Below are 23835 nucleotides of genomic sequence, written 5' to 3' on the forward strand. Positions count from 1 at the left end.
TCATCCAAAAGTGAAAATGCTGCCCCCTATCCCAAAGAAGTTAAACATCTCCAATCCAAATTTAAATCTAGAAGAATCGGCTTACTATTTTGCAACAAAGCATCCTTCACTCATGCTGCCAAACATACCCTCGTAAAACTGCCAATCCTACCGAACCTCGACTTCGGCGATGTCATTTAAAAAATAGCCTCCAACACACTACTCAGCAAATTGGATGCAGTCTATCACGGTGCCATCCGTTTTGTCACCAACACCCCATATACACTACCCACCACTGCGACCTGTATGCTCTCGTTGGCTGGCCCTCGCTTCATATTTGTCGCCATACCCACTGGCTCCAGGTCATCTATAAGTCTTTGCTAGGTAAAGCACCACCTTATCTCAGCTCACTGGTAACCATAGCAGCACACGCTCCAGCAGGTATATTTCACTGGTCACCCCCAAAACCAATTATTCATTTGGCCGCCTTTCCTTCCATTTCTCTGCTGTCAATGACTGGAACAAACTGCAAAAATCACTGAAGCTGGAGACTCATATCTCCCTCACTAACTTTAAGCACCAGCTGTCAGAGAAGCTCACAGATGACTGCACTTAAATAGCCCATCCAACTACCTCATCCCCATACTGTTATTTATTTTGCTCCTTTGCACCCCAGTATCTCTACTTGCACATCTATCACTCCAGTGTTCAATTGCTAGATGGTAATTATTTCGCCACTATGGCCTATTTATTGCCTACCTCCCTTATCCTACCTCATTTGCACACACTGCATATAGACTTTTTCTATTGTATTATTGACTGTATGTTTATTTATTCCATGTGTAACTCTGTGTTGTTGGTTGTGTTGTCCTGCTTTGCTTTATCTTGGCCAGGTTGCAGTTGTAAATGAGAACTTGTTCTCAATTAGCCTACCTGGTTAAATAAAGGTGAAATTGCATTGCTAGTTATAGCTAGCTAACATTGAACCTGGCTGGTTTGCTACCTGCAGATTCATGCAGGGTAGTAACGTCATGAGTTGGGATTAAATCAAATCAAATTTATTTTTTAGCCCTTCTTACATCAGCTGATATCTCAAAGTGCTGTACAGAAACCCAGCCTAAAACCCCAAACAGCAAACAATGCAGGTGTAGAAGCACCGTGGCTAGGAAAAACTCCCTAGAAAGGACAAAACCTAGAACAAAACCTAGAGAGGAACCAGGCTATGAGGAGTGGCCAGTCCTCTTCTGGCTGTGCCGGGTGGAGATTATAACAAAACATGGCCAAGATGTTCAAATGTTCATAAATGACCAGCATGGTCAAATAATAATAATCACAGTAGTTGTCGAGGGTGCAACAAGTCAGCACCTCAGTAGTAAATGTCAGTTGGCTTTTCATAGCCGATCATTAAGAGTATCTCTACCGCTCCTGCTGTCTCTAGAAAGTTGAAAACAGCAGGTCTGGGACAGGTAGCACAGGTGTTCAGGAACATGCTATATAGTTAATTATCACAAGTGGTCTCTCTGTCTTTCATAAACATGTGCAGTAACATGGAGATATGGCCGTTTGGGAACACTAATCCTATACAGTATATAATATATACACTACCGTTAAAAAGTTTGGGGTCACTTAGAAATGATTCCCCCCCCCCCCATTAAAATAACATCACATTTATCAGAAATACAGTGAACACATTGTTAATGTTGTAAATGACTATTGTAGCTGGAAACGGACAATGTTTTATGGAATATCTACATAGGTGTACAGAGACCGATTATCAGCAATCATAACTCCTGTGTTCCAATGGCACGCTATGTTCGCTAATCCAAGTTTATAATTTAAAAAAGGCTAATTGATCATTAGAAAACCCTTTTGCAATTATGTAAGAACAGCTGAAAACTGATGTGCTGATTAAAGCAGCAATAAACTGACCTTCTTCAGACTAGTTGAGTATCTGGAACATCAGCATTTGTGGGTTTGATTACAGGCTCAAAATGGCCAGAAACAAAGACCTTTCTTCTGAAACTCGTCGTCTATTCTTGTTCTGAGAAACGAAGTCTCTTCCATGCGAGAAAGATCTCGTACAACGCTGTGTACTACTCCCTTCACAGAACAGCGCAAACTGGCTCTAACCAGAATAGAAAGAGGAGTGGGAGGCACGGGTGTACAACTGAGCAAGAGGACAAGAACATCAGTGTCTAGTTTGAGAAACAGACGCCTCACAAGTCCTAAACCAAAAGACTCCACATGTCTAAACTAGAGGTCGAACGATTAAATTGCCATGGCCGATTAATTAGGGCCAATTTCAAGTTTTCATAACAATCGGTAATCGGCCTTTTTGGACGCCGATTACACTGCAATCCACGAGGAGATTGTGTGGCAGGCTGACCATCTGTTATGCAAGTGTAGCATCAAAAGGTAAGTTGCTAGCTAGCATTAAATTTATCTTGTAAAAAACAATCTTCACATAATCACTAGTTAACTACACATGGTTGATGATATTACTAGTGTAACTAGCTTGTCCTGAATTGCATATAATCAATGTGGTGCCTGTTAACCTCTTACATATATGGGGGCGCTATTTCATTATTGGATAAAAAACGTGCCCGTTTTAAGCGCAATATTTTGTCACAAAAAGATGCTCGACTATGCATATAATTGACAGCTTTGGAAAGAGAACACTCTGACGTTTCCAAAACTGCAAAGATATTGTCTGTGTGTGCCCCAGAACTGATGCTACAGGCGAAACCAAGATGAAACTTCAAACAGGAAATGAGCAGGATTTTTAAGGCTCTGTTTTTCATTGTCTCCTTATATGGCTGTGAATGCGCAAGGAATGAGCCTGCCCGATCTATCGTTTCCCCAAGGTGTCTGCAGCATTGTGACGTATTTGTAGGCATATCATTGGAAGATTGACCATAAGAGACTACATTTGCCAGGTGTCCGCCCGGTGTCCTCCGTCGAAATTGGTGCGTCATCTTCAACTGCACGTCTTTTTCCAAGCGATTCACCGGAGAAAGTAGACATTCACGAACGATATATCAATGAAGAGATATGTGAAAAACACCTTGAGGATTGATTCTAAACAGTGTTTGCCGTGTTTCAGTCGATATCATGGAGTTAATTTGGAAAACAGTTCGCCGTTTTGATGACTGAATTTTCTGATGTTTTTGGTACCCAAACGTGATGGAGAAATCGCTCCGTTTTGTATTACACAAAGAATCTTTCAGGAAAAACTGAACATTTGCTATGTAACTGAGAGTCACCTCATTGAAAACATCCGAAGTTCTTCAAAGGTAAATGATTTTATTTGAATCCTTTTCTGGTTTTTGTGCCAATGTTGCCCGCTAAATGCTACACTAGCTATCAATACTCTTACACAAATGCTTGTTTTGCTATGGTTCAAAAGCATATTTTGAAAATCTGAGATGACAGTGTTGTTAAGAAAAGGCTAAGCTTGAGAGCTAGCACATTCATTTCATTTCATTTGCGATTTTCATAAATAGTTAATGTTACGTTAAGCTAATGAGCTTGAGGCTATAACTGGATACAGGTTTTTTTCATAGCCAAACGTGAACAAAACGGAGCGATTTGTCCTACACAAATAATATTTTTTGGAAAAACTGAACATTTGCTATCTAACTGAGAGTCTCCTCATTGAAAACATCTGAAATTCTTCAAAGGTAAATTATTTTATTTGAATGATTTTCTTGTTTTTGTGAAAATGTTGCTGGCTGAATTCTAGGCTTATAGCTATGCTAGCTATATTTATTTAATTTCATTTGCGATTTTCATGAATAGTTAACGTTGCGTTATGCTAATGAGCTTGAGGCTATAAATAGGATCCCGGATCCGGGATTGCTCGACGCAAGAAGTTAAATGTTAACTTTTTTACATGGCACATATTGCACTTTTACTTTCTTCTCAAACACTGTGTTTTTGCATTATTTAAACCAAATTGAACGTTTCATTATTTATTTGAGACTAAATTGATGTATTATATTAACTTAAAATAGAAGTGTTCAGTGTTCATTCAGTATTGTTGTAATTGTCATTATTACAAATATATATATCTATAAATAAATGGCCCGATTAAATTGGTATTGGCTTTTTTGGTCCTCCAATAAATCAGTATCAGCGTTGAAAAATCATAATCGGTCGACCTCTAGTCTAAACCAAAGACTCCACTATGAAAGTAACTATTTCAATTTTCATCATGTCACTGTGATAACTGTTGATAGACGTAGCTGGTAAATTCGCTCTGGCTATCTACTCTGATTTCAGAGCACTCGTCTGACTGTGCCAGAGCGCAGAATAACTGCCGAATTTATGAACGCTAAACACCCGTTGAATATGGCCGGTGTCATTAAACGTTGAGGAATAAAAGCGTAAGAAAAAAGCGTAATTAAATTGTTGCCAGCAGCAGTCAGCAACGCTCTGGATAACATAAAAGACAGCCTAACCAGCTCTGCTAGAGCAAGTAAAATGGTCAGAGAAAGCAGTTCCCTCATTTGTGTATGGAAGTAGCTAGCAAGCTAGCCAACGTTAGCTTGGGTGCTTGACTGCGGTTAGGTCAGAATGCTCAGATCAACCCTACTCCTCGGCCAGAGGGACCATCCAGTGTGCTCTCTGAACGCTCCGAGAGCAAAACGCTCTGAATTTACATAACTGACAATGCTCTGAGTTTCAGTTTACGAACGCCCAGAGCACACACTGAGCACACTTTGGCACTTCAGATTGAATTTACAAACACACTCATTCTATAAACCAGGCATTAGTCTTGACATTTGGTTGTTTGGTTGTTTAGTACATGGCCTCACATGTGAATCCTTAAAACCTGTTAAGGCTCGGGACAATACTGCCCCCTTTGGATGAATTGTGTGCCCAAAGTAAACTAAAAACAAAAATGTCAAAAATTGCTAATATATGCATATAAAAATTATTATTGAATAGAAAACACTCTAAAGCTTCTAAAACCGTTCAAATTATGTCTGTATGTAAAGCAGAACTCACAGGGCAGCCATTCTTCCAAACTCTCCCTCTCTCCTAAGAAAGTTGCTCCAACTTTGACGTCATCGCCCCCACCCTTCCCAACCAGCTACGGATCTGGGAACAGTTTCTATTTCTTCAGCGCGCTCTCGTCTTTCAATGAGACGTGGAACGGAGAAAATAGCACGAGCTTTGACTGCTTGGCGGGCAAAATACTGAGGTGTCACGAGTTTTCAGGTGCGGGCTCTGTGAAAAGGGTCTTTTTTTTCCGGCTTGCTTGAGGAGAGTTCGTTATGTTTGATTTAATCGCCAATTGTTTTGTACGTTAAAAACATTCTAAAGCTTGATTCTGCACTTAGTTTGACCAGTTTAGTCGACATATAATATGTAAATTTGAAGTTTTGATGCGCAATTTTCGTGATCAGAAGTCCAGGTAATTCACCTGAAGATGTTAGCATTTGCTAATACAAAGACACACCAACAGCAACCAAACGTTATATTAGGTAAGTATAACTCCTTCCACGACATTCTTGTCGAAGACCATCAAAGGTAAGGGAATATTTATGTTATAAAATTGTATTTTTGTCGAATCCAACATTGTAGAGAAATAATGCTAATGCCTGAGCGCCGTCTCAGATTATTGAATAGTGAACGAATTCTGTAACGTTAAAAATAAATATAACACAGCGTTTGCATTAAGAAGAAGTGTATCTTTCTAAATATATGTAGAACATGTATATTTAGTCAAAGTTTATGATGTTTATTGCTGTTATCTGGCGTTAGCTGCCGGAGCTATTTATAATTTCTCCGGATATTTCTGCTGCATTTTTTGAACATGGCTCAATGTAAACGGAGATTTATGGATATAAATTGCATATTATTGAAAAAAACATAAATGTACTGTGTAACATGTGCTATTACTGTCATCTGATGAAGATTTTCAAAAGGTTAGTGAACTATTTTTCTTTTAATCCTGCGTTTGTGATTGTGCTATTTTGCATAGCAATGTGGCTACATATTGTATGCTTTCCTAGTGGTGGTTTAACATAAATATGTGCTGTTTTTGCTGTAAATCATTTTAAAATTCTGACATGCTGGGTAGATGAACAAGGTGTTTATCTTTCATTTAAGCTATTGGACTTGTTAATGTGTGGAAGTTAAATATTTTTAAGAATATTTTTGCTTTCCCTGCGCCACCGTTTGGGCTGAAGGGGGGGGGGGGGGGTGTTCCTAGTTGGGAACCTGCAGCCCCTTCAGGACCTGTTAAGGATAGGGCTGTCTGCTGCCCCCTTTGGAGTAATTGCGTGCCCATATTAAACAGAAAAAAAATCTTTCAAAAATTGCTAATATCTGCATATAAAATATATTATTGAATAGAAAACTCTAAAGTTTCTAAAACCGTTGAAATTATGTCTGTATGTAAAGCAGAACTCTCAGGGCAGTCATTCTCCCAAACTCTCTCTTGTCATCATAAAAGTTGGCCCAACTTTGACGTCATCACCCCCACCCTTCCCAAGCGCCTACAGACCTAGGAACAGTTTCTATGTCTTCAGCATGATGTCTGCTTTCAATGGGGCTTCTCATTGTGAGAATAGCGCGCTCACGAGAGTTTTGGCCGCCCAAAACCTTTCGGTCACGCGAAAAAAAAGGTCACATTCATGCGCGCTCTCCGCCGATGTTCACTCTTTTCCTAGACTAATTAAACGACGCGTGTGTTTCTGTTTGTCCTGAGACGAACAGTTCGTCCTGAGAATTGTTGTGCACCTTTATAACATGCTAAACATTATGAACATAGTTTGACAAGTTTAGTCGACATATAATATGTAAATTCGACGTTTTGGTGCGCATCCGCTTGACTTTTGGCTGCATTTCAACCGAAATATGCCGTGTTTGATAACCGAAAGACACAGACTTCACAACTAAACGATGTTTTTGGTGAGTATAATTCCTTCCAGGTCTTCTGATGGAAGAACAGCAAAGGTAAGGGAATATTTGTGTGTTAAATTTGGGTTTCTGTGGACTCCAAGATAGAGGAGCCATCATGCTAATTTCTGAGCGCCGACTCATATTATAGCCTAGTGAACGAATTCTGTAACGTTAAAAATAAATGTAACACAGTGATTGCATTTAGAAGAAGTGTATCTTTCTATATATATGTAGAACATGCATATTTAGTTAAAGTTTATGATGTGTATTGCTTGTTATCTGACGTTATCTGCCGGAGCTATCGTCATTTCTCCGGACATTTGAGTAGCATTTTTTGAACAATGCGTAATTGTAAACAGAGATTTATGGATATATATAGCATATTATTGAAAAAAACATAAATGTACTGTGTAACATGTTATATTACTGTCATCTGATGAAGATTTCAAAAGGTTAGTGATTTATTTCTCTTTTAATCCTGCGTTTGTTGATTGCATATTTTGTTCAACTTGGCTATGCAAATTAGCTGTGTCTTTGGTGGTGGTTTGACATAAATATGTGCTATGTTTTCGCCGTAAAACATTTTAGAAATCTGACTTGCTGGGTAGATAAACAAGGTGTTCATCTTTCATTTAAGCTATTGGACTTGTTAATGTGTGGAGGTTAAATATTTTTAAGAATATTTTTGCGTTCCATGCGCCACATTCCAGCTGAGGGTGTTAGGGAAAGTTCCCAAGTGGGGATCAACATCCACATCAATTAACAAAAGTCTAAGCTTGAGAGCAAATATATTTATTTCATTTCATTTGCGATTTTCATGAATAGTTAACGTTGCGTTATGCTAATGAGCTTGAGGCTATAAATAGAATCCCGGATCCGGGATTGCGCGACGCAACAGATTAACTGCTTAATTAACTCACAAACAATCCGTGTGGAAGCACCTGCTTTCAATATACTTCATATCCGTCTTTTACTCAAGTCTTTCAATTTTTGGGGCATTCTTTATCGATCTATCCTAGTCAGTTCTATCTCTAACGGGACCCCAGACCTACCTGTGCCAGACCCAAGCACTTGTTGACATTTTCAGAGAGATAGATCATGTCCCCGTCTTTAGACAGCACCATGAGGAAGCCCTCCAGAGCCTTCAGATAGGAGCCATTCAGCTGGGAGTCCATCTCACTCTCCTCCTGCTCCTTCTCTACTGCCTTATCTTCTGGAAAAAGAGAGCGAGAGAAAGGGGTGAGGGGATGAGAAAGAGAATAAGAGAGAGGGAGGTAGCAGAAGGGACCGTGTGGCAGACATGGGTACATGAATAAAGCAGGATATATGATTACTAGCCAACACACATGCTTGTGTGGCAGGGTACTGCAACATACACAGGAACACTAAAAGGTTCCGTTCACATAGGCAGCCCAATTCTGATATTTGTTCCACTAATTGGTCTTTTGACCAATCACATCAGATATTTTTCAGAGCTGATCTGATTGGTCAAAAGACAAATTAGTGAATAATAAAAAGAAGAATTGGGCTGCCTGTCTAAACGCAGTCAAAAAGCGCCCAATTATTGATACCCTTGATAGAGATGAGCAAAAATTACTGTATAAAATAAATAATTTTAACCATTATTTTACCAGGTAAGTTGACTGAGAACACATTCTCATTTACAGTAATGACCTGGGGAATAGTTACAGGGGAGAGGAGGTCGATGAATGAGCCAATTGTAAGCTGGGGATGATTAGGTGGCCATGATGGGTTGAGGGCCAGATTGGGAATTTAGCCAGGACACCGGGGTTAACACCCCTACTCTTACGATAAGTGCCATGGGATCTTTAATGACCTCAGAGAGTCAGGACACCCGTTTAACGTCCCAACCCGAAAGATGGCACCCTACACAGGGCAATATCCCCAATCACGTCCCTGGGGAATTGGAATATTTTTAGACCAGAGGAAAGAGTGCCTCCTACTGGCCCTCCAACACCACTTCCAACAGCATCTGGTCTCCCATCCAGGTACCAACTAGGACCAACCCTGCTTTGCTTCAGAAGCAAGCCAGCAGTGGGATGCAGGGTGGTATGCTGCTGGCAATTAATTTGCCAAGTGTCATCCGGGTTTGGCCAGGGTACGCCATCATTGTAAATAAGAATTTCTTCTTAACTGACTTGCCAAGTTAAATAAAATACTGCATGCTCAAAAAATGTGGAAATCATATTATTTTACAGTTGCTTAGAGAAAGAGATTGTTTAACAAGTAATAAAACATTTTCTCAAGAAAAGTCAGGAGTCAAAATTGACATCTGTTTTTAATACAGCACCTCACCTTAAGACTATTCATCCATACAGAATCCTTCCAGATCCATGATATCCTACGTCTGCGCTTATGGACTGCCCAATTCAAATCAAACCACAGGTATTCAATTTGTTTCAAGCTCTGAGACGGCAATTGCAAAATGCTGATTTTGTGGCCAATTAAGGTTGGCAACACATACATTTCTAAATGATTAAATGGGTATTTCGGCCATCTAATTTTTTTTTTTTTTTTTTACATTTGTTTTCAAATAATGTCATCAATTGCTGCAATTCTACATTGTCACATAGTTCTGCAGGATATTGTCCCCAAAAAATTGGAGCCTTATTTTTAATCAAATCTTGCAATTGCAATTTGACTTGCGATTTAGATCAAAACACTAATTATTATTATAATTCTATAGTTAGAATATAATAGTAGGCACTTTGAATACATTGTTATTTGACATGAAAACCCTATGAGGAAAAAGAAAGGAGAGGGTATTGCAACATACACAGAAACACTCTGTTCACATAGGGGCGGCAGGGTAGCCTAGTGGTTAGAGCGTTGGACTAGTAACCCGAAAGGTTGCAAGTTCATATCCCCGACCTGACAAGGTACAAATCTGTCGTTCTGCCCCTGAACAGGCAGTTAACCCACTGTTCCTAGGCTGTCATTGAAAGTAAGAATTTGTTCTTAACTGACTTGCCTCGATTAAAAAAATAAACATAGGCAGCACAATTTTGATATTTGTTCCCCTAATTGATCTTTTGACCATTAACATCAGATCTTTTCAGAGCTGATCTGATTGGTCAAAAGACGAATTCGCGAAAACAGAGAGATTTAAAGAACCTTTATTGTGTCTGGGAACCCACAACACAATAAACACTCAAACAACAAAGCAGATCTCACCGGCATCTGAATCAGCCCAAATGACCTACTGTAGTCTTCCCAGGGGTGTCCAGGCTAACTAAGATAGTAAGGATTTCATGGTTTCCCTTTGTCATCAAGGCTTCAAGATCTGCCAACTGCTCATGTGGACAGGAGAATGCTATCCGCCTGAAGGCTGTCCCATGATCTACTGTCCCAACAATGTTGTGAAGCTCTAGTTTACAGTGAGTGTCTGTGAATCCCATCAGCACAGTCTTCTCATTTCCCCTGTTCACCTTCATCCCCAGAAGGGAGGAGCAGCAGTGTATTGTGTTGATTTCTGCTAGTCAGACCCTGCCAGACACACCTTCTGTACAGGATCATTGGGAGGCTGTTTCTTTGTCCACCAGGTAGAAGCAATAACCTCCTGGGGCCTCAGCCAAATAGAGGCCCTTTCAAACCTCAGTGAGGGGCCAACCAAGACGCTTAGCATTGCTGACAGCCTGGCAAGACTGCAAAGTCAAACCGAGGAAGTCATTACCTTGGCGATATTCTCCCACTCCCTAATTGTAGATGAGTTCAGTCACGATGTCATCATCCTCTGGCCCCAAGCCGACTATTGTCTTGCTCCATTTTCCATCATTAGGGCCCTTACAAGTTGCCTTACATCCTTCTTCAAACTCTTTGTGAAGCACAATCTTCATGCCGAGCATATCTCTTTGAAAGGCGGCTGTTTTGCTTCTGTCTCCCACTTTGAAAACTAAAATGCAAGGCTCGCCTCAAAGCCACTATGAGCCAAGTGAGTTTGCTACATACTAATATATATATATATAACGCTCAGTTTGTCTACGTTGATTAAGGATCCTTGCAATTGATTGCCATATAGAAAAGAGAAAGGATAAACAGAAGAAACAAGACAGAAAAACAAAAACACCCTGAGGCATGATCATTGTCATTGTTTTAATTCTCTCTTAACGTGGTAAGGTTTCCCATTACCTTCTACTGCCGTAACAGCAGTAACAAATTTCCAAGCGGAAACGCTTCTTCACACTCAACTGATCTTCACACTCAACCTTTAAGTCTTTATTGAAGACTCATCTCTTCAGTTGGTCCTATGATTGAGTGTCGTCTGGCCCAGGAGTGTGAAGGTGAATGGAAAGGCACTGGAGCAACGAACCGCCCTTGCAGTCTCGCTGGTTCCTCTCTCTTCCATGGGATTCTCTGCCTCTAACCCTATTACAGGGGCTGAGTCACTGGCTTACTGGTACTCTTCCATGCCGTCCCTAGGAGGGGTGCATCACTTGAGTGGGTTGAGTCACTGACGTGATCTTCCTGTCCGGGTTGGCGCTCCCCCTTGGGTAGTGCCGTGTCTCAGGATGGTAAGTTGGTGGATGAAGAAAACCCTCTAGTGGTGTGTGGGCTGTGCTTTGGCAAAGTGGGTGGGGTTATATCCTTCCTGTTTGGCCCTGTCCGGGGGTATCGTCGGATGGGGCCAGTGTCTCACGACCCCTCCTGTCTCAGCCTCCAGTATTTATGCTGCAGTAGTTTGTGTCAGGGGCTAGAGTCAGTCTATTATATCTGGAGTATTTCTCCTGCACCCTCAACAACCACTGTGATTATTATTATTATTATTTCACCCTGCTGGTCATCTACGAACATTTGAACATCTTGGCCATGTTCCGTTATAATCTCCACCCGGCACAGCCAGAAGAGGACTGGCCACCCCTCATAGCCTGGTTCCTCTTTAGGTTTCTTCCTAGGTTCTGGCCATTCTAGGGAGTTTTTCCTAGCCACTGTACTTCTACACCTGCATTGCTTGTTGTTTGGGGTTTTAGGCTGGGTTTCTGTAAGGCACTGAGATAACAGCTGATGTAAGAAGGACTTTATAAATAAATTTGATTTGAACACCACATCTTCTGTAACACCACAGCTGACCTTACAAACTTATCAACATCAAAGAAATCTGCCAATTTGACAGATTTCCCAAAAGTCTGATACAGGAACCCATTTACCTTCTCTAAATTGTAAATTTAGTCATCACCAGTTGCTATCATATCAAGATATCCTTCTCCTGATCCTCCTCAACTGAGGCTACATACCACTGACTCCCCTCAGCCACATCCCTCTCAACACTCCCCACTCGCACCCCATCACTCGTACCGGGCATCTCACCAGTCTGGGAAAATGGCTCCCCAAATCTGTCCTTACTTCCACCAACAATATTTTTCTGCTGCATAACAGACGCTATGTTCCCCTCTGGTACAAGCTGCAACTCAGTACCCTCAACGTGGACAACTTGTTCCTCTGCAACAGGTGCTTGTGGCCACTACCACTGTCGGCCCACCTCTCCCTGGCCAGGCGTTACGAGGATCACCTGCGTCCCTCCCTCCGCCTTCTCCCTTTTCGGGCAAGCATGTCGCTTATGGCCAACATCCCCAATTTCAAAACACTGTTGACTACCTGTAATAGCATAAGCCATATACAGTTTGTAGTCACACTCAACATTAAACGATACCTACAAAGTCCAAAAACAAACACTTGTCACCGAAACGATATAACCTGTTTCAGAGCTGGGTGTTTGCAACCCAACGGGACAATCTTAATAGAACTTGCAAACTTCCCAAACAGCAATAACTCAAGCTCCAATAACTCATTGGGAATAAACGGCGGTACATTCAAAATCATTACCCTTGTTGGCGGAGAGAAAAAGCGGCATAACTTGAATAAACATGTCTTTAAGAAGTACACCATGCTCAACAAGGCACTTTTCTTTAACTTTTTAGGGATGGGGGCAGTATTCGTAAATTCAGATGAATGACGTGCCCAAAGTAAACTACCTGTTACTCAGGCCCAGAAGCTAGGATATGCATATAATTGGTAGTATTGGATAGAAAACACTCTGACGTTTCTAAAACTGATAAAATAATGTATATGAGTATAACAGAACTGGTATGGCAGGCAAAAACCAGAGGTAACTCCACCCATTTTTCTTTTTTTTTCTTTTTTGAGTTCACAGCTCATCCAAATGCTTGTTTTTGAGAGATTCAAAGGAATACCTCCCAGATTGCAGTTCCTAGATGTCAACAGTCTTTAGAAAGGGTTACAGGCTTGTTTTTTGAAAAATTACTTAGAAATTGTAGTTTTTCAAGGTGGCTCTCATTTTGCGCGCACCTCGTTATTTATCTCCGGCATTGAACATAATACATTCCATCTCAAATTATATCATTTATTTACATATTAGGGTACCTGAGGATTGATTCGAAACATTGTTTGACTTGGCTGGATGAAGTTCATTGGTAACTTTTGGGATTCCTTTGTATACACGTTGAACGAGTGGATTACTGAATCAAACGCGGATCCTAAACAGACTAAACAAACTCCTCCCAGAGCGCTAAGAACCTTGGCGTGATCCTGGACAACACCCTGTCGTTCTCAACTAACATCAAGGCGGTGGCCCGTTCCTGTAGGTTCATGCTCTACAACATCCGCAGAATACGACCCTGCCTCACACAGGAAGCGGCGCAGGTCCTAATCCAGGCACTTGTCATCTCCCGTCTGGATTACTGCAACTCGCTGTTGGCTGGGCTCCCTGCCTGTGCCATTAAACCCCTACAACTCATCCAGAACGCCGCAGCCCGTCTGGTGTTCAACCTTCCCAAGTTCTCTCACGTCACCCCGCTCCTCCGCTCTCTCCACTGGCTTCCAGTTGAGGCTCGCATCCGCTACAAGACCATGGTGCTTGCCTACGGAGCTGTGAGGGGAACGGCACCGCAGTACCTCCAGGCTCTGATCAGGCCCTACACCCAAACAAGGGCACTGCGTTCATCCACCTCTGGCCTGCTCGCCTCCCTACCACTGAGGAAGTACAGTTCCCGCTCAGCCCAGTCAAAACTGTTCACTGCTCTGGCCCCCCAATGGTGGAACAAACTCCCTCACGACGCCAGGACAGCGGAGTCAATCACCACCTTCCGGAGACACCTGAAACCCCACCTCTTCAAGGAATACCTAGGATAGGATAAAGTAATCCTTCTCACCCCCCCTTAAATGATTTAGATGCACTATTGTAAAGTGGCTGTTCCACTGGATGTCAGAAGGTGAATTCACCAATTTGTAAGTCGCTCTGGATAAGAGCGTCTGCTAAATGACTTAAATGTAAATGTTAAATGTAAAACAACCATTTGAGTTGAGTTTATTTTTATTTTTACAGGGCCAGTGCACATTAATCAACGTTTCAGTAAAAGTGCCGGTTTTAGCCAGCCGGCTAATTTTCAACCGCAGTCCCTGGGCAGGTTATTAAAAACAATTACAATATAGACAATAGCAACATAGAACAAGCAAGACATAGCAACATAGGACAAGCAAGACGTAGCATACAGACAGAGCAACATAGAGCAAAAAGCAGCAAGACAAATTTGTTGTGTAGCTGGGACCCTTGGGGTTGCAAACAGAGGAAGATCTTCAAAGGTAAGTGATTTATTTTATCGCTATTTCTGACTTTTGTGACACCTCTGCTGGTTTGGAAAATGTTTAATGCTTTTGTGTGTGGGGTGCCGTCCTCAGATAGGCACATGGTATGCTTTCGCCGTAAAGCCTTTTTGAAATTTGACAACGTGGTTGGATTAACAAGTTATGCTTTTAAACGATGTAAGACACTTGTTTGCTCATGAATGTTTAATATTACGATTTTTGTATTTTTCACTGGACGTTGACGAGGTGGGACACTATCGCAAAGAAGTTCTTTAACTTCTCTAGGGTAGGGGGCAGCATTTGGAATTTTTGATGAAAAGCATGCCAAAATTAAACTGCCTTCTACTCAGGCCCAGAAGATAGGACATGTGTATAATTAGTAGATTTGGATAAAAAACACTAAAGTTTAAAAAAATGTTAAAATAATGTCTGTGAGTATAACAGAACTGATTTGGAAGGTGAAAACCTGAGAAAAATCCATTCAGGAAGTAGGATTTTTTGTTGTTTTTGTAGTTTTCTATTCAATGCCATTACAGTATCCATTGACTTAGGACTCAAATTGCATTCCACTAGATGTCAACAGTCTTTAGAAATTGTTTCAGGCTTGTATTCTGAAAAATGAGGGAATAAGAGCAGTCTGAATGAGTGGACCCTGCCGTGTCACAGAGCTTTTTCATGCGCGCGAGAGAGAGTGCCTTTCTTGTTTACCTTTTATATTGACGACGTTAATGTCCGGTTGAACTATTATCGATTATTTAGGCTAAAAACAACCGGAAGATTGAATATAAACTTCATTTGACATGTTTCTATGACCTTTACGGATACAATTTAGATTTTTTTGTCTGCCTGTTGTGACTGCATTTGAGCCTGTGGATTTACTGAAGAAAACACGCAAACAAAACGGAGGTTTTCGGATATAAAGAGAGACTTTATCGAACAAAAGGAACATTTATGGAATAAATGAATATCTTCTGAGTGCAAACATAAGAAGATCATCAAAGGTAACTGATTAATTTCTCTATATCTCTATTTCTGACATGTGTAACTCTTCTACTTGGCTGGTTACTGTTTGTAATGATTTGTCTGCTGGGCTATGTTCTCAAATTTTTGTAAGGTATGCTTTTGCCGTAAAGCATTTTTTAAATCAGACACCGTGGTTGAATTCACAAGAAGTTAATCTTTAAACCAATGTAAAATAGTTGTATCTTTTCTGAATTTTTATAATGAGTATTTCTGTACTTGAATTTGGCGCTCTGCAATCTCACTGGATGTTGGCCAGGTGGGACGCTAGCATCCCACATACCCTAGAGAGGTTAAGAAACACCACCACCGATGAATTCATCCGCGATGCATAAGCAACATTTTTCATAGCCTACCTTCTCTCCGACGGCGACCAGAAACTCCTCAATAGTGACAGTGGCTTCAGAAGTGCACCTAAAGCCGTGCCAAGGTGACAGGGGCCGTGTCCGCATGTGGGTCGCCATCCCCGCCAAAACCAACAAGAAATACAATATACTTAATTCTACCACAAGAAGAAAAATAATGAACCTTAATCATGCATAGAAAAACAGGAAAGAAAACACAAACGATGTAACTCCAGACAACGCTTGGTCATACAATTCCTAGCATACACCAAACACTCCCAGCAAGCGGAGAGAGACCGATAGAGACACACGCAGAGAGAGAGAGAGACCGAGAGAGAGACCGACCAACAGACAGACCGACCGAAACAGACAGGACGACAGAGACAGACAGGCCGACAGAGACAGACAGGCCGACAGAGACAGACCAGCCGACAGAGACAGACCGACCGACAGAGACAGACCGACCGACAGAGACAGACCGACAGACCGAGACAGACAGACAGACCGAGACAGACAGACAGACCGAGACAGACAGACAGACCGAGACAGACCGACCGACCGAGAGACCAACAGACAGACCGACCGAGACAGACAGGCCGACCGAGACAGACAGGCCGACAGAGACAGACAGGCCGACAGAGACAGACAGGCCGACAGAGACAGACAGGCCGACAGAGACAGACAGGCCGACAGAGACAGACAGGCCGACAGAGACAGACAGGCCGACAGAGACAGACAGGCCGACAGAGACAGACAGGCCGACAGAGACAGACAGGCCGACAGAGACAGACAGACCGACCCAGACAGACAGACCGACCCAGACAGACAGACCGACCGAGAGACCGACCAACAGACAGACCGACCGAGACAGACAGACCGAGACAGACAGACAGACCGAGACAGACCGACCGAGACAGACAGACAGACCGAGACAGACAGACCGACCAACCGAGAGACCGACCGAGACAGACAGGCCGACCGAGACAGACAGGCCGACAGAGACAGACAGGCCGACAGAGACAGACAGGCCGACAGAGACAGACAGGCCGACAGAGACAGACAGGCCGACAGAGACAGACCGACACAGACAGACAGACCGACCAAGACAGACAGACCGACCGAGAGACCGACCAACAGACAGACCAACCGAGACAGACAGACCGAGACAGACAGACAGACCGAGACAGACAGACCGAGACAGACAGACAGACCGAGACAGACAGACAGACCGAGACAGACCGACCAACCGAGAGACCGACCGAGACAGACAGGCCGACAGAGACAGACAGGCCGACAGAGACAGACAGGCCGACAGAGACAGACAGGCCGACAGAGACAGACAGGCCGACAGAGACAGACAGGCCGACAGAGACAGACCGGCCGACAGAGACAGACCGGCCGACAGAGACAGACCGAGACAGACAGACCGAGACAGACAGCCCGAGACAGACAGCCCGACCCAGACAGACCGACCCAGACAGACAGACCGACCCAGACAGACAGACCGACCCAGACAGACAGACCGACAGACCGAGACAGACAGACCGACCGACCGAGACAGACCGACCGAGACAGACAGACCGACCCAGACAGACCGACCCAGACAGACAGACCGACCCAGACAGACAGACCGACAGACCGAGACAGACAGACCGACCAAGACAGACCGACCGACCTAGAAAGACCGACCGACCTAGAAAGACCGAGACAGACCGACTGAGACAGACAGACAGACCGAGACAGACAGAACGACCGAGACAGACAGACAGACTGACCGAGACAGACCGACCGAGACAGACAGACAGACCGACCGAGACAGACCGACCCGAGACAGACCGACCGAGACAGAGAGACCGACCGAGACAGACAGACCGAGACAGACAGACCGAGACAGACAGACCGACCGAGACAGACAGAACGACCGAGACAGACAGACAGACAGACCGAGACAGACAGAACGACCGAGACAGACAGACAGACTGACCGAGACAGACCGACCGAGACAGACAGACAGACCGACCGAGACAGACCGACCGAGACAGACCGACCGAGACAGAGAGACCGACCGAGACAGACAGACCGAGACAGACAGACCGAGACAGACAGACCGACCGAGACAGACAGAACGACCGAGACAGACAGACAGACCGACCGAGACAGACCGACCGAGACAGACCGACCGACCAAGACAGACCGACCGACCTAGAAAGACCGACCGACCTAGAAAGACCGAGACAGACAGACAGAGACAGACAGAACGACCGAGACAGACAGACAGACTGACCGAGACAGACCGACCGAGACAGACAGACAGACAGACCGACCGAGACAGACCGACCGAGACAGACCGACCGACACAGAGAGACCGACCGAGACAGACAGACCGAGACAGACAGACCGACCGAGACAGACCGACCGAGACAGACAGAACGACCGAGACAGACAGACAGACCGACCGAGACAGACAGACAGACCGACCGAGACAGACCGACCGAGACAGACCGACCGAGAAAGACAGACCGACCGAGAAAGAGAGACCGACCGACCGAGACAGACAGACAGACCGACCGAGACAGACAGACAGACCGACCGAGACAGACCGACCGAGACAGACAGACCGACCGAGACAGACCAACCGAGACAGACCGACCGAGACAGACCGACCGAGACAGACAGACCGAGACAGACAGACCGACCGAGACAGACAGACCGACCGAGACAGACCGAGACAGACAGACCGACCGACCGAGACAGACCGACCGAGACAGACCGACCGACACAGACCGACTGACACAGACCGACACAGACAGACCGACCGAGACAGACGGAGACAGACAGAACGACAGAGACAGAACGACCGAGACAGACAGACCGAGACAGACAGACCGACCGAGACAGACCGACCGACCCAGACAGACAGACCGAGACAGACCGACCCAGACAGACAGACCGACCCAGACAGACAGACCGACCCAGACAGACCGACCGACCCAGACAGACCGACCGAGACAGACAGACCGACCGAGACAGACCGACCGAGACAGACCGACCGAGACAGACCGACCGAGACAGACAGACCGACCGAGACAGACAGACCGACCGAGACAGACAGACCGACCGAGACAGACAGAACGACCGAGACAGACCGAGACAGACAGACCGACCGAGACAGACCGAGACAGACAGACCGACCGAGACAGACTGACCGAGAAAGACCGACCGACCGACCGAGACCGACCGACCGAGACAGACCGACCGAGACAGACCGACACAGACAGACCGACACAGACAGACCGACCAAGACAGACCGACACAGACAGACAGACCGACCGAGACAGACCGACCGAGACAGACCGACCGAGACAGACCGACCAAGACAGACCGACACAGACAGACAGACCGACCGAGACAGACCGACCGAGACAGACCGACCGAGACAGACCGACCGAGACAGACAGACAGACCGACACAGACAGACAGGCCGACACAGACAGACAGACCGAGACAGACCGACCGAGACAGACCAACAGACCAACACAGACCGACCGACAGACACAGACCGACAGACACAGACAGACCGACCGAGACAGACCGACAGACCGACCGAGACAGACCGACCGAGACAGACCGACCGAGACAGACCGACCGAGACAGACCGACCGAGACAGACAGACAGACCGAGACAGACCGACAGACACAGACAGACAGACCGAGAGAGAGACAGACCGAGAGAGAGACAGACAGACCGAGAGAGAGAGACAGACCGAGAGAGAGAGACAGACCGAGAGAGAGAGACAGACCGAGAGAGACAGACAGACCGAGAGAGACAGACAGACCGAGACAGACCGACACAGACCGACCGACAGACACAGACAGACCGACCGAGACAGACCGACAGACCGACCGAGACAGACCGACCGAGACAGACCGACCGAGACAGACCGAGACAGACAGACCGAGACAGACAGACCGAGACAGACCGACACAGACCGACAGACACAGACAGACAGACCGAGAGAGAGACAGACAGACCGAGAGAGAGAGACAGACAGACCGAGAGAGAGAGACAGACAGACCGAGAGAGACAGACAGACCGAGAGAGACAGACAGACCGAGAGAGACAGACAGACCGAGAGAGACAGACAGACCGAGAGAGACAGACAGACCGAGAGAGACAGACAGACAGACCGAGTGAGACAGACAGACAGACCGAGAGAGACAGACAGACCGAGAGAGACAGACAGACCGAGAGAGAGAGACAGACCGAGAGAGAGAGACAGACCGAGAGAGACAGACAGACAGACCGACCGAGAGAGACAGACCGAAACAGACAAAGACAGACAAAGACAGACAGTCCGAGACAGAGACAGGCTGAGACAGACAAAGACAGACAGACAGGCCGAGACAGACAGACCGAGACAGACACAGACCGAGACAGACAGACAGACCGACATGGCAAAAGAGAGAGACGGCAAAAGAACTGAATCAAGTAGCGGTGTAAATTATAAAAATTGACATTACACACTGTGTATTAAATTTAACAAACCAAACATTAAATATCATTATAGAAGGTAAAGTAAAAACCCAAAATAAAAGAGAGCCGCACACTCTTGGAGCTCAGATGCAAAAAATGTAATACCAACGTTTCGACAGCCAAGCTGTCTTCATCAGGGTATAATCACAAACACTGCGGGATGACTCATTTATATAGTGTCAAAGGACACAGGTGTTTGTAAATCAGCTCTCTTTTATTTGTATTTTTAATTTTATTTTTATTTTCAAGTTTCTACTCCGCTAGCCAGCACCTCGTCTTAATAGGTGTGCGTTTATTTTTCTTCTAGAATGTAAAAACCCAAACTGGTCCATTCATCAATACCGGTATATAGTCAAATACACTATACCACCCAGGATAGGGCTAAATTGAAATGTTTCTTAAAGAAGAAATATGAAAAAACGCATCTGCATAACCAAGGTAGCAATTGAAAGGGAACAGTTAACTGGGAAAGTATTAGGCCAAAGGAGAGGACACAACAGTTCACCTGACAAGACTGAATCCAAACATCACACTGTTGATCTTATGTCCATTTTACATTTACTGTACTTTTTTCCTCATTTGTTGATCTGAAAACACTGGATACATTTAGTAACATAAGACTATTCCTGGAAAATGGTGCAACATAATACAAAAAAATGAAGGGTTTGAGTGAGAGGACTAACTGGTGTTTCCAAGTGGCCCCCCACACACACACACACACACACACCTCTCCATATTGCCTCTTGCAATATGGATATTGTGAATGCCAGTATCACAATTCCGATTAAAATGATATTAATCGTGCAGGCCTAATGTATAGCATGTTACTGTACAGCCACTACGTTCCAATTGAGGCTCTTATTGGTGCCCAAATCTGCCACTTTCAACCAATATACATATGGGTACGAGTGTAAAGGCATCATGAACAGCATCATGAACTTTACCCAGTACCAGGACATTTTAGCCAAAAACCTGGTTGCCTCTGCCAGGAGGCTGAAATTTGTCAACAAGTGTAACTTCCAGCAAGACAATAACCCCAAGCACAGATCAAAATCCACAAAGAAATTACAACATTTCGCAATGGCCATCACAATCTCCGGACTTGAAACCCATTAAATACCTGTGGTTTGAATTGAAGAGGACAGTCCTTAAGCGCAGACGAAGGGTATCGAGGATCTGGAAGGATTCTTTATGGATGAATTGTCTAAGATCCCTCGCAATGTGTTCTCCAACTCATAAAACATTTTAGAAAAAGGATTGTTATTCTCACAAGGTGAGGTATTGAAAACAGGGTGTCAATAATTTTGACCCCTATCTTTTAAACAAAAATCTTTCTATGAGCAATTGTGTTAATATAAAATATAGCTCAGTATTTGAATTATTTATTTCATACGGTCATTTATGCTTAAATGGAATTTTTGTTCCTCTTTATCAAGGGAGTAAATAATTTCAGACCCCACTCTATATCCTCCTGTCTGCAAGTTTCTAGATCTTCCAGGACGCCCACGCTGCTCACCTCACCGCTTTTTCTCACCTCCCACTTCTCTCCTCACCCCCACCCCTTAACCCCCAAGACACTTTTGACACTATCCGCACCACAGCTGTGTCCCTCTAATTTGGACACTACCATATTCCTCTTCCTCACTCCCCCCAGGGTACTGACCTGTGCTCAGCAGTTTCCTCATATGCAGGTAGCTGATGGCCAGTCTCATGATAGAAGCCTTGTCAAGGTTGGAGGTGACACTGTGGGGCAGGGGCAGCTCCTGGGCCAGCTCGTAGAACACCTCCGACTCCTTCCCCCTCCGGTATCGCGCTGCATCCCGGGACTTCTCCTTCCTCCGCTCCGAGCTCACCCTGCTGTGGGAGACAGGCCGATCAACAAGATGCAAGTCAGAGTCCGGGCCTAACACACACACCACCAGGGATTGCATCCTTGTTGTCTGCCTGCCTGCTTTGCGCACTGTTCATTAAGCCACTGGCCAGACAACGGGAAAGGCTGCAGCAGCTGGGGTCTGCAACAAGCTCCAAGTCCAACCGTCTCACCCTAGCAGGCTCATTTTCAGACGCTAGCCCAGCCTGCGTCTTATTGGCTGCAAACCAAAGGAAGCACAGTGAGCCCCCCATGGCACCATTGGCTGGGAGTGGGGACTTGGTTGTGTGTGATACGCAGTAGATTCTCCACTCTACCTGCTTGGTGCACTGCCAAACCTCTCCACCAATCATCCTGACATTTACTGCCAATAGTACAATCCTCCACTATTGAGGGACAGTGAGGGGGGACAGACGGTCCTCGTTAAGGACACACATTTACATCAAAAAACACACAGGCTACTGAACGAATGACAGCCTCTTTAAAAATTGGTCCACTTCATGCAACAAGAACCATAAGAGGAACAAAAAGGAGCCCGTTTTGAAAACTATGCAGGCTTGGTCTCCGCTAAGATCAGTCCCTCAAAAAAGTAAAAAAAAAAAAATGCTGTACAAATATAGGCCACGATGCAATTCTCCATTGAGTGAGAGAATGTTAAAATATGTAGGCTAAAATAAGATCTTAACAGTAAAAAAATATCATGTGGGAAAAAAACGACAAGGAGAACTTTTAATTCCTTAGAAGAAAGGTCTGCCGAAAACAAAGGTGACAATAAAACATAATTAATTATCTTTCAGAGTTGCTTGTAAAGAAATACACTGCTCAAAAAAATAAAGGGAACACTTAAACAACACAATGTAACTCCAAGTCAATCACACTTCTGTGAAATCAAACTGTCCACTTAGGAAGCAACACTGATTGACAATAAATTCCACATGCTGTTGTGCAAATGGAATAGATAACAGGTGGAAATTATAGGCAATTAGCAAGACACCCCCAATAAAGGAGTGGTTCTGTAGGTGGTGACCACAGACCACTTCTCAGTTCCTATGCTTCCTGGCTGATGTTTTGGTCACTTTTGAACGCTGGCGGTGCTTTCACTCTAGTGGTAGCATGAGATGGAGTCTACAACCCACACAAGTGGCTCAGGCAATGCAGCTCATCCAGGATGGCACATCAATGCAAGCTGTGGCAAGAAGGTTTGCTGTGTCTGTCAGCGTAGTGTCCAGAGCATGGAGGCGCTACCAGGAGACAGGCCAGTACATCAGGAGACGTGGAGGACGCCGTAGGAAGGCAACAACCCAGCAGCAGGACCGCTACCTCCGCCTTTGTGCAAGGAGGAGCAGGAGGTGCACTGCCAGAGCCCTGCATAATGACCTCCAGCAGGCCACGTGTCTGCTCAAACGGGTGGTATGAGGGCCCGATGTCCACAGGTGGGGGTTGTGCTTACAGCCCAACACCATGCAGGACGTTTGGCATTTGCCAGAGAACACCAAGATTGGCAAATTCGCCACTGGCGCCCTGTGCTCTTCACAGATGAAAGCAGGTTCACACTG

General features: G+C 44.7%; 1 protein-coding gene and 1 pseudogene across 12 annotated transcripts in view; both read right to left on the reverse strand.

Moving 5' to 3' along the window:
* LOC135525800 (hypoxia-inducible factor 1-alpha-like) overlaps positions 1-23835 on the reverse strand; it is a 40247-nt gene that overhangs the window by 10719 nt on the left and 5693 nt on the right. For 3 of the 12 annotated variants that reach the window (XM_064953682.1, XM_064953681.1, XM_064953677.1), the window contains exons 2-3: positions 22073-22266; positions 7944-8104 (exon numbers count right to left, since the gene is read on the reverse strand). In XM_064953682.1, the coding sequence (XP_064809754.1) occupies positions 7944-8104; positions 22073-22266 (355 nt within the window). Of the gene's footprint in view, positions 1-7943; positions 8105-15887; positions 16100-22072; positions 22267-23835 lie in introns of those variants that run through there. The other 9 variants (XM_064953674.1, XM_064953671.1, XM_064953678.1 and 6 more) reach the window with 5 other exon arrangements.
* Positions 8137-13491, reverse strand: LOC135525802 (glyoxalase domain-containing protein 4-like; annotated as a pseudogene).

This window comes from Oncorhynchus masou, chromosome 32 (genome assembly GCF_036934945.1).
Source record: "Oncorhynchus masou masou isolate Uvic2021 chromosome 32, UVic_Omas_1.1, whole genome shotgun sequence".
Classification (NCBI taxonomy): Eukaryota; Metazoa; Chordata; class Actinopteri; order Salmoniformes; family Salmonidae; genus Oncorhynchus; species Oncorhynchus masou.